Source organism: Silurus aristotelis, assembly GCF_946808225.1.
Source record: "Silurus aristotelis genome assembly, chromosome: 26".
Classification (NCBI taxonomy): Eukaryota; Metazoa; Chordata; class Actinopteri; order Siluriformes; family Siluridae; genus Silurus; species Silurus aristotelis.
In genome coordinates, this window is record NC_139599.1 from 14,670,700 (window position 1) to 14,688,549 (window position 17,850).

General features: G+C 36.7%; 2 protein-coding genes across 2 annotated transcripts in view; both read right to left on the reverse strand.

Annotated features, from left to right (window-relative positions):
* The window catches only part of rasa4 (RAS p21 protein activator 4), a 45,217-nt gene extending 36,927 nt beyond the window's left edge, over positions 1-8,290 (reverse strand). Inside the window, exon 1 of the mRNA XM_083530688.1 lies at positions 5,062-8,290. Coding sequence (XP_083386814.1) covers positions 5,062-5,126 — 65 coding nt within the window. The 5' untranslated portion in view covers positions 5,127-8,290. The remainder of the gene's footprint in view (positions 1-5,061) is intronic.
* A 2,209-nt stretch (positions 8,291-10,499) lies between these two features.
* upk3b (uroplakin 3b) lies at positions 10,500-17,625 on the reverse strand. The gene is made up of 6 exons (XM_083532143.1): positions 17,386-17,625; positions 13,788-13,952; positions 13,181-13,412; positions 12,951-13,030; positions 12,725-12,854; positions 10,500-11,694 (listed from the first exon to the last, which is right to left on the reverse strand). Exons 1-6 carry the CDS (start codon positions 17,444-17,446, stop codon positions 11,448-11,450), a joined length of 915 nt encoding a protein of 304 aa, XP_083388269.1. The 5' UTR covers positions 17,447-17,625; the 3' UTR covers positions 10,500-11,447.
* Positions 17,626-17,850: the final 225 nt, after the last annotated feature.

Consider the following 17,850-nt stretch of genomic DNA (forward strand, 5'->3'; position numbering starts at 1 on the left):
TCATTAAGGGTGAGGGTGACAAAAATACACACTATCTCTTGCTACATTACATCATCATCATGTGATGCTGTTGATGTACACTGGATATTATTAGCTGAGTCAATTAAAACCCCTCATTCTGTCAGCGTGTTCTCTACAAACCTAATCAATGTAATTAGAGACAGTGGCGAGTGCAGTGTTGTTGTTTTTTTTTTACAAATAATGCCAGGTACATATAGAGGGAGTGCTGTTGACTGGATGAAAACTGTATTCTCCAAACATAGAAGATTATTTATCAATTATTTATTGTTTCTCCTTTAATTGGCAGTGGTGGACAAAGTACACAAAACCATGTAGTTGAGTTAATTATTACTCCAGTAAAAGTAAAAGTACACAAATGTTTGCAGCCAAATGTATTTAAGTATCCAAAGTACTATGATTAATTATAATATATTATATATAATATTAGAATGTTCCTATTATCATTTCGGTCACAATGCTCTTGGTTAATCAACTTAGTTGATGTGAAAAGACTCTTAACACACCAATCTATTAATAGAATGATATTAATTACCCAAACCTATCACGAGCCCAAAACCTTCTCTTCAACTACTTTGCGTAAATAAGGCCACTGGAGTTGCGGCGAGTTCGAGTCCAGAGTTTCTTCCGTCATTTATTATTCACAAAATGTTCTGCTTGCTGTTGAACTGATGCTGAACTGTATGTTGGTGATAAGTAGATGCCACCAAGTGCCAATCAAAACAAGTTTAAAACAGAGCACGTGCTCAGCCCTGATTGGTGGCTTGCTGCATGTTTGACCAGTTAACATTTTATACTCATTCAAATAAAAAAAATTAACGACTGATTTTGCAAAATGTATTTGAGTTAAATATTTGACTTTGAAATGTAGTGAGGTTAAAGTAAAATCTCCCCAAATAGAAATACTTCAGTAAAGTACTGATACGGGACAAAGCTGCTTAAGTACAGTAACAGATTAAATTGACTTTGTTACCGTCCACCACTGCAACTTAGCAAGTTGAAAGTTTTTTGACTGCGATACATATTTAGAGGTTTTTTTTGTTTTTTAAAAAAGAAGATACTGGATTTGTCGAAGTTCATGTGTCTAAAAGTGCAGCAAAAAACATGAATTTGAAGGACTGCAACCACAAAGACCTTGGGGAGCAAATGACTGCCAGAGGTGAAGCAGTATATGTGTGTGTGTGTGTGTATAATAAGAGGGACTGTGCCACTGGATAAGGTGATTCATCTCTGCCTGTTGTCAGTATGAGGGTGAAAAACTGTCTGTCAGTGACAGGTGTTACATCAGACATCTGCGTGGCCTGGCAGTTGAACCACACGCTGCACATTTGTCTGCACGTTACCTGCAGAAAGATGATAGCGAAGGTGTTCACACATACACACACACACACACACACACACACATATACACACAAACACACTCGCTGGCTCAGACGAGCTCTTTCGGAATGCACCTCTGGACAGTCTTAAGGACGACAAAGTCCAGTCACCGGCCCTGTCCCAAAGCCAAGAGCTGAACTTTTTAAAAGGCTGTGTGAGACTATTTGATCCGTCTGCTCGCCTAGTAGAAAGACAAAGACGGATAAAACAAAAACCAGGAGAGGAACTACACATTGCGATATTTCAAAATGAGACTAAGCACATCTTAAAATCACTCTTACTGCCAATCTACAATAAGCCCATTACTCATCAAGACAGGAATTTGATTGCACTTGTCCTTTTTAAACACAACTGCTCTTTTCTTTCGAGAAAATTATTCCACAGATGGAACGCCATTCATTCTCATATTCCCAAGCACGGGGCGTGTGTGAGGCCCTGTCTGCGAAGCTGCTCGGATGCAATCTGTCGCCGCTCGGCTTGGCAAAGTCACCACAGTGTCAGTGTAAACACTCCACACGACATCTGTCCCTCAGCGGTAGCACACACACACACACACACACACACACACACACACACACACACGTACACACACACACACTCACATGTTGGAACGTCACCAAGCCTGCAAACAAGAAAACAGAAACTGGGGCATTCTCGAAATCTTACCAAAACTTCAGTGCCATAGGTCAGGCGGAAATGTTCGAAATAATGAAGCGTCATTCGTCCAGCTGTGACCCAGATCTCTGCAGAGGTGGGAAGTGACGAAGTACAAATCCTTCATTATTGTATTTAAGTCGATGTTTCAGGTATCAGTACTTCACTATTTATTTTTCGCACAACTTTTTACTTTCACTCATTACATTTTTACACAAATATCTGACTTTTCTACTTCTAACATTTTTAAAAAATGTTTGTTACTTTCGTTTTAATCTGTTTGGTGAAATGGCAATATTTTTTTTCTTCATTTCACAGTAAATTTTCAGTCCTGTCATTCCGCGGCTTTTTCAACCTACCACTGGTGTATCATTTCCTGGCTCTCACACACCACAGACGTAGTCTAGTTTACAAAGCTAACAACAAGCATGTCAGAAGGCAACAAGTCATGAGGTTAACGTGGACAGAGGGAATCTGTGATGTAAACATGGCTGAGAACAGAGACATTCCTGATCACCATCATCTTTTCTCTGCTTGTGTTCTATATGGTGTTTTTTCTTCTTTCGTCTTCTCCCATTAGGATTTGCCTCAGCGGCTCATCCGTCTCTATGCCCCCCTGTCCTCTACATCTGCCTCTTTCAACCCAACTACCTGCATGTCTTCCCTCACCACATCCATAAACCTCCTCCTTGGTCTTCCTCTTTTCCTCCTTCCTGGTGGCTCCATCCTCAGCATTCTCCTACTGATATACCCCATGTCCCTCCTCTGCACATGTCGCCTCCCTCACCTTGTCTCCAAAACGTCCTACATGCGCTGTCTCTCTAATAAACTCCTTTCTAAAAATAAATGTAAAAAATACACCGAAAAATTATTTTAATCACTAAACATTTGTTTTACTGATGCACCAAGTCTCAAAGCAGCACCAAAATCCGTTATGATGCGCACATCCGGCAATTAAACCTCTAGGGTCGGCAAACTCACCGGCGCGTTTTCATTTTTTCTTTATAACGCCAAAACGAACTTAAATTGCTCTGTCTTTTTTTTTTTTTTTTTTACGTACAGATAAGTGCAATACATCATTCTAATCTGTAAAAGGTCTACTTTTATTTATATACACTCATATATTAACAAAACTCTGTGCTTTTGTAAAATAAAGTAAACAGACAGGGGGCGCTCTCTGCCATCTCCGTCATCTTTCTTCACAATCATAAATAAAACAACCTGAATATCAGTGAATACTCACCCCACTGACATAAATATATGAATAGAAAATTCGAAATGTAAAAAACATTGAATATTTCCTGATTATGTAATCTGTATGGAAGTTAGACGTGGTACAGTTTCTACGGTGTCACCTCATTAACCGGCCGTGTGGAAACATAGCAAAAGTTCTGTTTGGTGTCCTGATGATTTAAAACACCATAATAACATTTAAAATGAATTTTATGTCTTCATGCTTAATGTTGCGTTTGGTTTTACTAATAATAAACAATAATTTTTAATAAAGCATATTTCTCCATGCTCATGTTGATTAGAAAAGATAAAAATGTGCGATTAAGTTGCGGAAAAATATATTTGACTCGATTGACAGTCCTTATATTAATATGACTTGAGATCCAGTTACCAGCATGACACTAAAACAGGTGGTAGTAATAGCTAATTTCTTATTCAAGTACATGTCATGCCCAAAGTTCTTTACTTTAACCTTTGTAAAAAAGTATAGTTAGTATTTCAACTTCTACTAGAGTATTTTTAAACATAAGTTCTAATTAAGTGAAGGATGTGTGTACTTTTGCCACCTCTGGTTGAATGCAACATGGAAAGGTAGTGCCTAAGCTGTGGGCGAAGCCTGGTTTCATAACCGATGCTCATGAGAAATCGAAAAAAAAAAAAAAGCCACTTCTTTTAACTGCGGTTCAAAGACCTGCTTGAAATAATCCACTATCCAGGGATGCCTGACTTGACTTTTTATCATCGTATCAATTCGGTGAAGTGTTTAGAGTCTCATCTGACGTGTGCTTACATGTTAATACCAAACAGTTCCCGTGAAAAGTGCACACTCCATTAGAAGGAATTAAGCTCCAGCCTTCGTTCTGAATTCGAGAGGCACTTTATTATCAGGCTGGATAATATCTGCGCATAATGTTTTTTTTTTTTAAGCCACAAAATTATTTTTTTAAACCCAGGTGCATAAAAAAAAGAGTATTTTTTTCTTCCAAATGAAGGGAATTTACATCCTTAACCACGATTTCTTTTGTACATTTCTAGTTCATCAATAACAACTCTGAACATACATTTCCCACCATTTAATACAATACTCACCTAGTTCCCTATAACACAAAATGGCACGTAATTCCTCAACTCTGAGAGCTGTTTGTGATTCGAAAGAGGATGCAATGTCACATAATACCTTCCTTTTTCAAAAGAGCCCTGCCTATTTACAGTCATGGATTAACGCTGTCATATTATATCATCTATGTGGTAGATCCCAGATCCTGATAGATCTGCCTAAACGTCATAGTAAAAATAAGTGATATGTGTATATGTTTAGGGGATGGAAGAGTACTAAAGGATATTTTAAATCATCAAAACTTGCATATAAATATATATATTTTTTCTTTTTATATATATATATATATATATATATATATATATATATATATAAAATAAAATGTGTATAATATTATTATAAATCATATTAATAATCATATTCTTGAAATAGTACATTCTACATGCAATAACATTATATATAGAGATATAAAGAAATTAAATATGGCAGCCTGGTATTGCAGTAAATAATACAATGTAATGATATAATGCAATATATTCTAATAATGGGAATGAAATAAAAAAAAAATCCTTTATGTAATTTAAGGTATATAAAATATATATTATTGCAATGTGGGTGCACCTCCAGTGATCCTTAGATTAACTTTTCTCTTCCCAGATCAGATGCAAAACCAATTCCTTGGAATGTCCCCTTGGAAATGGCAATACCCTGTTACTCACATATCCTTGATGGGCAAATTTTTGCCTTCCACGATCCGGATAAAGAGCGTGCTCCTCTTGGCCATCTGTACCGGTGTATTAGCTGTTTCGATACACTAAAAGCAGGTGACGGTCTGATCATTGCATTTATGTACACAACTCATTTTGAAGCCTAAGAGCGCATGCACGCGCACTCGCACATCTGGCACACACACACACACACACACACACACACACACACACACACACACACACACACACACACACACACACACACATTCAGCTACATATTCGCATGCACCTAGAGTATACGCGCGCGCTGATCAGTACAGACAGATTTACCTCCGGACGACACGCTCAGTGCGCGTGCAAAGCTCGAGTGCCAGACAGGGTTGCCAGATCGTAATGAATCCCTCATTCGTAATCATTGGTTTAAAACACGCCCAATACTCTTTCAATACCAGTGATGGCTTAACCTCGTGGACACACACTCACACTACATTTTGCGAACGCAAATACAATAGAAATAATGCAAAACTTTATTTCTTTCAAAAAATAAAAATAGAAATTACATTTGGCAACCCTGAAGGAGGGTGTGGTAGGTTTTGATAGCTCTATACTATCTACAGGAGTAACACGTTTTTCTTGGCAGGTTGCCTTACCTTAAAGTCCTTCCTTTTCTTTATTATATATTCTCATAAATATGTGTACATGTTGACCTGATAGTAGTTCCGGCTCAGGGGCAAATAACATGCTTCATATCAATGCACTCGTTCTGTTCACTGAATATCAGCGTTGTAACAATTTACAGCATGACCATGCATGATGGTCACTTCGAATAAATGGATTATAATCGGAAAAAGTTTACGATCTGTGTACATTTAACAGTTCTGTAAAGTCCCCAGCGTTTCGGGTCAGTCAGTAGGTTTTTCCACCACATTAGAGTCTGCGGACGATATTGTGTTCGGGTTTTACATCCAAATGCTTTTATGTGCTTATAAACGTTCACATTTAGGGCATTTGGAAGGCATCCTGACCAATTATCTCATTTAATCATTGATGGTCCAGTAAGGCCTTCCCTGCTGGCCTATCAGAATCACTGATTTATGTTTTAATCTATTTTTTTCCATGAATATGTATTAAATTATTCCCAATAGTCTAGAGTTTCTATCCAATCAGATTTCAGCCATCACATCATGTGTTGGCGAGGTCAGCGGTATCTTTCTGACTTGAGCCTTTACAGTCAGCACCTGCAAGCTCTTACATTGTACAGTTCATGCAGATTAAAGCTGTTGCTTTAACAATCAGACTGTAAGTTTGCGACATCTAAAAAGCGTACAATCATGTCAACATTATTACGTCTTTTGATTGGATGGCCAGAGAGTGCACTAGTCAGAGCTCGCAACCTGCATCTGAAGCGAACTGCGCACGCTTACACATATTCATGTGGATTTAATAGCTGTTTTTATCATTCCACAATGACTGACAGGAGAAGGAATTGATTTGGTCACATATATACTTACAAGGACATTTACAAGACAGACTTTCCAAGAAAAGCTGGATATCATGATGAAAGGTTGGGTTGAGTTCATTGGGTTTCTTGCTTTAGTGATTGTATTCATTCTCACTGTATGAAATCCCTGTCTGTGATGCGGTTTCTCTTTAATATTGATGGTCTCTATAGCTGTAGCATCAAAATGGCAGTATTGAGGTGGATTGATTATGTGAGACCTCACTGAAGCCCCCCACTGCAATAATTAGAAAAAATCTGATAGTCTGCACTTACAGCTTATATGTGTTATTAACGCTAGGGCCACATAAATCTGGACAAATATGAATCTGCAACTTTTCTCGACATTCAGGGACTGATATGACATTTATGTGCAGCAGAAATGAACTTTTTCACAACGTTCTCTCAAGTAGATACATTTTGAAACACCATACTACTGTGAGAAAATACAGCTATTCAAAATACAATGTTTAGTCATGTGATTCAATCATGTGACCCATTCAAATATGAACAATCAGGATGGTGTATAATCTATGATTTCATCTGCCTTCACAAACCTGTTGTAGTCTTCGGTTGCCTGAAACTCCAAGTCCAATTCTTTTTACCTTCATTACCAAATCAAAGAGACAGAAAGTAAATAAAAACCTGACATAACTGATGCAGACCAAAGCTGCAGAACAAATATTTATGGACCTCGCTTCGTGTTTTACTAAATATATAAGAGAAGTTCACATTAAAAAATCACCTTTATAAACTGAGGAATTCCCAGTGATGGAAAACTTAACCCTGACCCTGGAGACTCATTCCGAAATAAATCTTGGCGAAAAACCTCACCAAGTCAACATTTTTAAACTTGTCTCATTTACCTTGTATATATCACTAGTTCCAGATGACCATCCTAAAGATCCAGGAAGCTTCTGTAAAGATTTAAACTTAGTAACCATAAAGATGGATTTGGACTGTATTTAATAGAAACGGTCTGCTACAATGGCTTAAGGATGCAATTGCTATTGAACATTTTTGCAATCAACAAAATACATAGACATTTGGTTTCACCCAGATGAGGACACCCTTTTGAGTACGGTTTCTCTGAAGGTTTATTCCTTCTATCATCTCAGGAAATTTTTCTTTGTCACTGATTTTACTGGTTTGCTCATTAAGAATAAACTTATAGAGATTAATTTATATATAACTTAGATTTCTAATCTATTTAAAACTGTAAAAGCTGCTTTGTGGCCAGTGTCCTTTGTTGAAATTGTCAAAATGTCCAAATAAAATTGAATTGAACTTCAATGAACTGTTACGATTACACCATATATAATATGAATCTTGCAGTTGGACTACTGTAAAAAAAAAATTTGCTGTTCAGTCAGATTTTTTTAGTTAGAACTGAGAATCAGGCAATCAGAACAATTTGGAGAAAATGATTATTACTGTAGCTTGTGTTAGCCATTTTTTGTGACTCGCGAGGGGTCATAAAACGTAATCCCCCGCGAGTTTCGAGGTTGCACTGTACTTAATTTTCAACCATACGTGTTTGATTTTTATACATTCACATTTTAACCACTTTCTTTCTGAATTCTGAGCTCTGCAGCCTGTTTTCAATAGATCTCGGATTGTGTAGCATTAGAAGCACATGGTTAGAAATGATATGAGTCCAGTGATAAATGATGGAACCAGAAAAAAAAAGAAGAGTTGTCAGAAAGGGAACTGAAACTTTTCACAGGCGAACAAAAAAAAAAAAAAGCCTTTTGTTATAAAAGTCTTATCAACCCAGCCATATGCCTACATGGAAAGATAAATCGTTCGAAGGGGAGGAAAAAAAAAATCCGAAGGACAAATGTCATGTTTGCTTTTAGATATAAAAAAAAGAAACGAGTGCAAGCCTATATCGGGGGAGAGAAGGTGTCAGAATGCACACACTGTATTTGCAGAGGGATTAATGTTGAGGTTTTGTAAAAAAAAGGTCTGCCATGATTACGGTGTGACTGAGCGATGACTCATTCCTCCCCGGCAGCAGAGGGGTTTTCCGAGGATGCTAGAGAAAGAGAACGGATGGACGTGCTCCAGAGTGATTTTTCCCATCGGTGAGGGATTCCTCGGAACAACTTCAAAATGAATAACAATCATTGACGTTTGAAAGCACAGTGTCTCCCCTGAAAACCAGAGTGCTTTAAAGTGCTTATTTAAATTAAAGGGATGCTTTCTTGAGCATGAGTAATCCCTAAAGAGAAGTATAGTGCAACTGTATGTGTGTGTGTGTGTGGGCTTGGGTGACTCACAGGCTCACAAATGTATGCTTTACCCATAAAACGGTGACCTGGAGTCGAAGACCGGCTTATGTGGGCTTTCTGTGACTCAACCGACTATCCACTGATGGCAGAGGTGGAAAAAAAGAAAACCTGACCCCGACATGTCCGAGAAGTATTTCACCTGGAATCCTCAGTGTATGCATCCAATTGTCGAGCGTAACTCTCAAAACACACACTTGAAATCAAACTTTTTGAGGTTTTTTCAAGCCCTGAAAAATACTCTGAATATTCTCAGCAATATATGGAATAGTTGTGATGAAAGAGTTTTAAAAACAATGGGATTTGGTTACGCAGACAGCAAAGGGCTCGAAAAAAAAAACAAATGGCCACTTTAATGTAATCATGAAGTCTATTGAGTTTCAAAGTGATTACATTCTTTGTACTCTGGTGAAATGTTTCCAGATACTATAAAGAATATCAGTTTGAAGATACTTTGGATTTGGGTAGAGTCTTAATTTCCAGATTTTTTTTTTCTGGCCCTGAAAAACTGAGAGAGGTGTTTATAGTTTTAGCAAGGGGATGGCATACGTGCGAGAAAAATGACTTTAAAAATGTCTTTTTTTTAAACAAAAGTCAATTTGCTCCACAGACAGCAGGGGGCTTTAAAAAATCCAAACAGCCACTTTATTGTCATAATAACATCCACTGGCTCTCAAAGTGTTTTATTGTTTACACAACTTTATGATGGTTTTGAAGTGTCTGGAACAAAATTTGGATTCGGTCTCAAATCAAATCAAAAAAGCTCATTCTTGCAGCCCCCAGGGGTTTGCTCAAGGGTTTACAAGACGACCCATCTTTACACATTATTGCAGCCAAGTGGGATCCAGTGGCCACCGTGTTCTTATCCAACCCAACAACCAATTTTATGTACCGTCTCAGCAAATGTGTGAAAATCCTGCGGTTTAATGCAACCAGATAGCATTTCTCTCCCAAAGGTCTGATTGAGAAGATGAATCATGGTTTCTTCTCAGCAGTTGTATCATAAATTGTGCTAGAGGGTATGAAATGTGTAATTGAGCTTTAAGGCAAACAGCTCCACCTGGTGAATATTACAATTCATTAACTCGTAATTATGGCACTTGCATACCACTTTGGGTTTTTGGTAAACATTTTATGCGTTTTTTTTTATTTATTTTTTAAATATATTTCTTTGAAAGTTAAAAATAGTCCAGCATTCACTTCAGGATTTGTTCTGCTTTTTATTTTTATTCTACCCAATCTTAGATATTTGATATACGCCATTGCCATTTAACACGGTGCATCAGTACATTGGAACTCATTGGTTAATTGCTTCAAGTGAACCAAAACCAAATGGTAAAAAAAATAATAATAAAAAAAAATAACAAAATAACAAAATAAAAAAAAAATAATAAAAAAATAAATATATATATATATATATATATATATATATATATATATATATATATATATATATATATATATATATATATATATATATATATATATATACTAACATTATTTAGCATTGTAATATACATAACTTTGAATACCTTATGGATAGCAAAGACGAATAAAAGTATCAGATGAACCGTTACATTAGGACTCTAGCTGACAATGAATATATTGCAAACCTAAAGGAATACATTTATATAATACATGTTTGACACAAAAACATGACATGAACTCAATTTTATTAGTTGCATAAATGTTCTTTTTACTTTATAATGCATTCAAACTGAGAGAATTTGAGCATTTTTTAACCCAGTTACACTTTTATTTTTATACTCCAGCGTAAGTAGAATTTCTCAGTAATTCCTCAACCCCTATATTATAAACCTATAAACCGAACCCTGTTTTCTTTAATGCTGTGTACATTTTTGTAACATAATATACTCTTTGGTAGTATAAATTCTTGAATAAAAAATTTTTTTTAAGAGTTTTCATTGATCAAAATTCTGCTGTGGCTATAAAAATTGTTAAACATAGTAAAAAAGTATGTTAGGGTTGGTTGAATTCATTGGTAGCCCCCATTTAATATCAGTTTTGATCAAAATGGTTGTGTCAATTTTCTCCAAGAAGCTCAAAATTGTAAACCCTGACAAAAATAGACTTTTAATAACCTGACCTCTCTCAAAATCTGAGCATGATGAATCCTGACATTGTCGTATTGAAATATGCCCGTTTATTATGATCTTATTTCACTACATGTTCATTCAAGATTTTTCTCTGCCCACATTTCGTCCTCAAAGATGATGGTTCACCAGTATCCTTCCAGGTTTTAATGATGCGTTGGAAAGTTCTTAACCCAATTTTAGTAGTTTCAGCAATATACTTTGTTTTTTTCTTTACTTGATGCAGGCTAATAATTTGACCATGTGAAAAATAACATCTTTTCCACAACTGCAGTTTATGTCTTCCAACATAAGTGACATCTGGATGGAGACTTTTTCTGGCCAGGCAGTGCAGAATGTTTAGTCAAATTTAGTCCAAAATAAAACACATTTCCAATTCAATTTAAATAAAAAAAAATAAAAAAAATTAATTAGCATGTTGTGTTTTTGCCTCCCAGATTTCTAGCCACGTTTGCAATCAATCAAATTTTCCGCCAGATTTGCTGTATGCCTTTACATTTTCTGCATGTTGATGGTATCTGGAGAGTTGGACTGCACCGTGGTGATGACAGTAGTGGTTTTCTGCGGCAGGGTGGAAGTCGTGGTGTACCTCTTCTTCAGGTCTTGCTCGTATGCAGGGTTGTCGTAGGGGGAAGGGTTCTTCAGGTGGTGCACATCATAGCTGGGGATACGGAGGGATCCCATGAACGAAGTCTGACGTCTCGCTTCGTACGATTGCGTTTTCTTTTTACTGATGCAGCTGAAAGAGAAACCTGTCTGTCAGCTTTTTGTATCAGAGTAACAGCATGGCTACATGGGAAACCTATTTTTTTCCTCGTCTTTTCTCTTTTAAACATATTTTGCATTTAACCCTTTGCTTGGGAACAAGACAAAACATGTCAGCAGGCTTTTGTAGCGTGTACAGAACTTGGTTAATGTTTTGTTATTGGAATCGTATTAGATCTTATTAGAACACTGGAAAAGTTGTTTCTGAGAATGGGATAACTGAAAAGCTATGTATTAGACTTATTGGTTATCTGGGAAAAAAAGAGGGGAAGCAACCTCATCAGCAGGATACTGTATTTTGAAGCAGTTCAATATTTTAGCAAATGTCTTTTTGGCAAGCCTATCAGTTTATTTTCTCTCTTGCTTTTGCAAGTTTACACTCCTGTGATACTCGCAGCAACAACACCACCTGACTGTCGGTGCATTTATAAAAACTCTGTGCCTTTCCTCGACATTGTTGCGACGTTTGAAAGAGACGGCAGACGTGAAATGCCGCAGGTCAAAGTTAGTTTACTCATTAGTTTCCCTCATGCGCACTTAAGTGCTTTCAGACATTTTAGTGTGGACAAGCAACTTTTGGGAAACGATTAAAAAAACGATAGTGTGGACGCAAAAACGTTTTTAGATCAAAATGCCATTTTCAAATTTATCCGAATTTGTGTAGAACCTCATGTTGATGTGGTATAAGTGGTGTAAGTGGATTCTCATGGAGAAACTAAATCCTGATGAACTAACAGACAACCACATTTTGTTCTCCATGTTTGGTATTTGGCAGGAACTTGTACATGCCTCCATCATAGAATGACAGACTTACATAAAGATTCATCTGCCTTTTAGCGTGTTTAATATTTCTCTCCGAAGATTATTCCTTTCATACCATCATTGCGAATCACGAAATAATAAAGTGCTCGATAAGAATTTGTCCATTATCTACCTATCGATGGACTCTAACCCTTTCATTTGATTTTACAGTAATCATGAATCATTTGTAGTGGTTGACCTACCAGGACAGAATCAGGGCAATAAGCAGCAATAGCAAAATGAGAGCTGCGGCAGCGCAAAGAATCGATGTGATCACCACCATCGCAGCGGACCTTCCAGCGTAACCACTACCGAGACTGTCTGGATCTTTCACTGTGGAAAAACGAAAACCAGAGGAAGGTTTTATCAGCTTTACTGAAACGCCTCGCTCTTAGAAATGGGATTGAGATGGAACTGATGATTCCTTACGTGTTTTCAGAGTAATGTTTGTTAACCAATTTGTCTCTGCAACAAGTTTGTTGTCTGCAGAGACAAGAAGATACTTGAAACTAGGAGGGGGGAAAAGAAACAATAGATCAGACATTAGCGTTAAAATCATCACGCAATAGAGGCAAAATATAAAATGTTAATCCAACTAGAATGACATGCTGTTTACAGAATGAAACATTATTGGAGAATAAGATAAAAATCTGGACTACCTCATAGTCGAGCCTTGAGGCAACACACCATTGCAGTTAACGGTATTACAAGCGCCATCTGCTCCGACTAGAAAATATGAAGGTGTAGTACCAGCAGCTGAGCAGACGAAACTATTCTGAAGACCAACTTTAGTGATGGAGTAATTATTCTGGCCCTGATTGAATGCAGTTGGGTACGGAGACAAGCTGATAAAGCTTGGATCAGTTTTGTTGCTGTCAAATGTGCTCATTGCTATCATGAAGGGAGAAAAATACAGACAAAACATTATGTTAAATATTACATACATATTCAAAGTTTGTTTTTTCACCTAAAAAAACTACTTTGGCGATATATAAAGATTGTGTAGTCATTAAGGAGAAAACTCCTGAAGTACCAGAAAAGATCGATTCAAAACAACAATTGAAAGGATGATTGGTCTGCAAAAGGTTAACACATGGTTAGCAAAAGTCAGGTGGAATGTTAAGCTTAAGCAATGAAATTGAATTACTAATAAGTTTGGGAAAAAAAGAAGAAAATGAAAAGGCTATACTTTATTTCATTTGCCTTTTAATTTGTAAAAGGCGTAGTTTATTCTTTTCCTTCTATTTAAAAGCATAGAGCCCTCACCTGAGCCTACGGCGGACACCAGCCATATGTTACACGTGCCTGGGGTTACACAGAGTGGGTCAGTGATATTGTCAAAGCTACAGAATGGCTTCTTTAGGTACACAGTGTTGGTAGTGACTGGCGCGGTCACGTCTGACAAAAGAGTTGGTGTGAAGTTAACTGGAGCTGTCAAACAAAAATAAACACGGTCAACCAGACAGGTTAAGATTGGCATAACATTTCAACACCTTTTGTACAGGCTAAAAAAGTACACTATATGGACAAGTGTTTGTGGACACCTGACCATAAGATTGGCTTTTTAAAAATCCCATTTCCTCCCCATTTGCTGTTAGAATATCCTCCAGACTTCTGGGAAGAAGTTCCACTAGATTTTTTAGTGTACTTATGGAGATTTGTGCTCATTCAGCCACAAGGGTGTTAGCAAATGCAGATACTGATGTAGGTGAGGTGATGAGGCCTGGGGTCAGTCAGCATTCCAATGGGATTAGATCAGAGCTCTACAGCAGGCCACTCACAATCTACTACTCCAACCCATGTAAAGCATATTTTCATGGAGCTGGTTTTATGCACAGTGACATTGCCATGTTGGAACAGGTTTGGGTGTCCTAGTTCAAGTAAAGGTGAAATGTAATGCTACTGCAGCCAATGACATTTTATACAATTGTTTGTTCAACTTTGTGGTTTTCAAACTAAGTAAAAAATTTGTCTTTGGTTGTGGTTTTCAAAGAAATAGTTGGAATATGGGAATATGTAGAGCAAAATTTCCACAAAATTGTTTATTATAAAATGTACTGAAAATAACTGAAAAGAATTTTCTGTTGGAATAAACCCTTTTAATTGTCATGTAAAGAATGTTAAAGAGTTAAGCAGGTTAGAAGAGATATTAAATAAACACCAAGGCAGACTTGAGAATTTTGCTTCAGAATAGTAACCCAAAACATCATCTAAAACAGGAGTTCAGATGATTCATATACAGGGATAACCAGCGACAGAAACCGTTCATCAAACAAAGTGTCAAACAAAGTATCACGGCTTGGCAATAGTTGAAGAACAAGAGTTCTAGTTCTTTATTTAGGTTACTGGGCTTTGGCTTATACAGTGAGTGTATTGCTGTGTGTTGTTTGGCTGAATTAGGTAGGGTCTTTTTGATAGTGTGAGTGTGTGTAACTGCACACACATGCGCTTTAAGAGTAAGAGAGCAGAGTCAGAGTAGGAAAGTGTGTGTGTGTGTGTGTGTGTGTGTGTGTGTGTGTGTGTGTGTGTGTGTGTGCTGGGAGTTGGACTCCAGGGTGGCCATGTCTGGCTGTGGTGTGTGGTTTAAATTTGAGTCCAGCAATAACCTAAAACTAATTATGCATAAGAATAAATGTGCAAATTTCCTGAATGCAGGCCATGAACCCGAGATATTTGGTTAAGAATCTGGAAAAAACGAAATGCAATTGTGTTTTTCCACTTTAGTTAACATGCTTGGAATGATTATATACACGTTTATTGGTGAACTTGGAATTTCTATCAAAGAGACACTTGACATAACGGCAAACAAACTGTTCATGGGATATCGAATGACAAAATTTCCAGTCTTTTTAGACAAAAAACATAAAAAATGCAAGAATTATAACTACTGTCTTTTCAGCATTAGGAGTAACTGACATTCAAGGTTTCAAAGTTGTTCAAATACTTATTAAGGGGTTATTGATCCATGACTAAAAATTATTCTGTGTAAATTAATTAATTTAATAATTAAACCATTTTTCATGTTAAAAAACAAACACAAAAAACGCCCCCGCAAAATTACATGTTCTTTTTAACAACACAAACATATTCACTGAAAGTTGTTCAACTTGCCCATTAAAGAATGGATTTTTATTTTAAACATTAGCATGCTAACATTAAAATAAAACCTTTGAACGAACAATGTTTATTCTTATTCTTTTTGTCATTACGCCACATTGTCTGTTAAACTCTAGGCCTGAATAGTTCAATACTTTTGCACCTGTTATCGTGGCTTGGTGGGTTAACATACCAGTTTGGTCTTGTCTACGGTTTGTGTCAGTGTTTGATTACAACAGCTTCTTTCTCCACAGTAAACATGTCTTAACATTGAGTGCCTGAGAATCTAGTGTTTTACTTTTAGATTTGTCTTTTGACATACAATTATCTCATCCAGCTGATCAGTTTAAGGTTCGGGGCTTTCCAGTGTATGATACTTGTTTTAATATATTTTTAATGTATATTAAAAACCTTTAGAAAACCTAAAGTCAAATCTTTATTCCACATTAACATGTTTTTTTTTTTTAAACCCACCCAAGTAATTACACACATATTAGATTAATAATTAACACACATGACTACAGCTCCCAGTTCACGCTGATTTTTCCGCCAATTAAAAGTACACAACATGTCAAAAATATTTACACCACTAGAGGCATGGTTGAGTTTTCAACAAACGTTTATCACAGACGTGTGTAACATATAATCGAATATTTCATTGACAGGCTAAACTGGGCTTAATGTATAAAAGTGATGACTTAACCATTCACCAGGACTCCAGGCCCATCCAGGATCCCCTATAAAATCAATCATTTTCATCTCCATCAAACAATCAAGCAAAAGTGCCTATAAGTGTTTGTGTGCACATTTACCACATACCTACACTTGAACCTGGATACACATCCCATTTAAACATCTAGTTTCTCTAGAAGCTGCAGTTAATTGCTAGGTTCTCTCTTTTTCTCAAAGAGAGTACTGTGGACACCTGATTATCACACCCATACATGGTTCCTCCCCAAACTCTTGCCGTAAGAGTGATAATAAAACCATGGAACTGAAGGCTTCTCTTGTACTGTACACAAACTGAGTATTTTTAAGACATCTTTTGCCAAGTTTGGAGTCAAATAACTCGTCTGTCCTGCATAAAGCCCTGACCTGGACTCCACTACACACCTTTAGGATGAACTGGAATGCTGACTAAACCCCAGATCTTCTCACCTAACAATTCCTGATCTGACTAATGCACTTGTATGTGAATGATCTCAAATTCCACACCCACATTCCAACATCCAAAAATCCTTCCCAGAAGAGTGAAACTTATAACAACAAAGAGAGAATAAATATATATATATAAAAATGAATATCAATAAAAAATATTTTTAAATAAAGAACCTTTGTTACTTGAAGTCCGGTATAGATAAATAGTGAGGAAGGAAGGAGAGAAACTCTTGTTCTAAGGGTTTAAATATTTTCTAAAAATGATGAAGTGGGTTCTAGAGCATTTACTTTTCCCCCAGATGGAACTCAAGATCTTAAATTTTGCCTCATCATGATTTTTATGAGACTCATTTCGCTTTTTTTTTTTTTTGCTTGGCTTCCTTTCAAATCAGAAATGGTAAAAGTGATTTTTATGCACAAACCTCTATAACAATGACCTTTTTTTTCACCTACTTTCGATGTTGACTATAACCACAGGTTTGTGCTGTGAGCCAATTTTCATGATGAAAAAAAAAAATATGTGACTAAAATAAACAGAAATAAAATAACCCAAAATATTTTTTTTGTTTTTTTTTGTTTGGTTTTTAATAAATGAGGTAAAATTACTCACCGATTGCAAATACATGAAGGATTATCATACAAATCAAACAGACCACTTGGTAGGCCTTCATTGTGGCATCCAGCAGTAAGGACACTGTGTTCTTCTGGAAGTGAAATGCTGTGTGAATTAAACCTGGCAGGTTCTACCACTTAAAAAGCTTTCCATAAAATAAAAAAAAACACCCCTCCAATGCAAAGAACAGAATATAACAGTTAAAGGGAGTGGAGCAGGTATATGTGTGTGTGTGTGTGTGTGTGTGTGTGTGTGTGTGTGTGTGTGTGTGTGTGTGTGTGTGTGTGTGTGTGTGTGTACTGGTGTTTTTGCATTTCTAGTGGAAACTGGGAGGTGCAAATGACAATGTCCTGACAAATCAAAGGGTGGTTCAGGTTCTTTATGTAAGGTTGACCCACCTCATCATAGGGCCAAACAAGTAAAGCCCTGAAGTCTGAAGACTTGCTTTCTAAATGGCCAAAA

Excerpts from the sequence above, each read along its gene's own strand:
- upk3b (XM_083532143.1), bottom strand. The coding sequence starts at position 17,446 with ATGAAGGCCTACCAAGTGGTCTGTTTGATTTGTATGATAATCCTTCAT. Across the intron at positions 13,953-17,385 it reads CCTTCATGTATTTGCAATCG|CTCCAGTTAACTTCACACCA; the intron begins GTGAGTAATTTT and ends TTTGTTTGACAG. Across the intron at positions 12,855-12,950 it reads AAACATTACTCTGAAAACAC|TGAAAGATCCAGACAGTCTC; the intron begins GTAAGGAATCAT and ends GTTTTTCCACAG.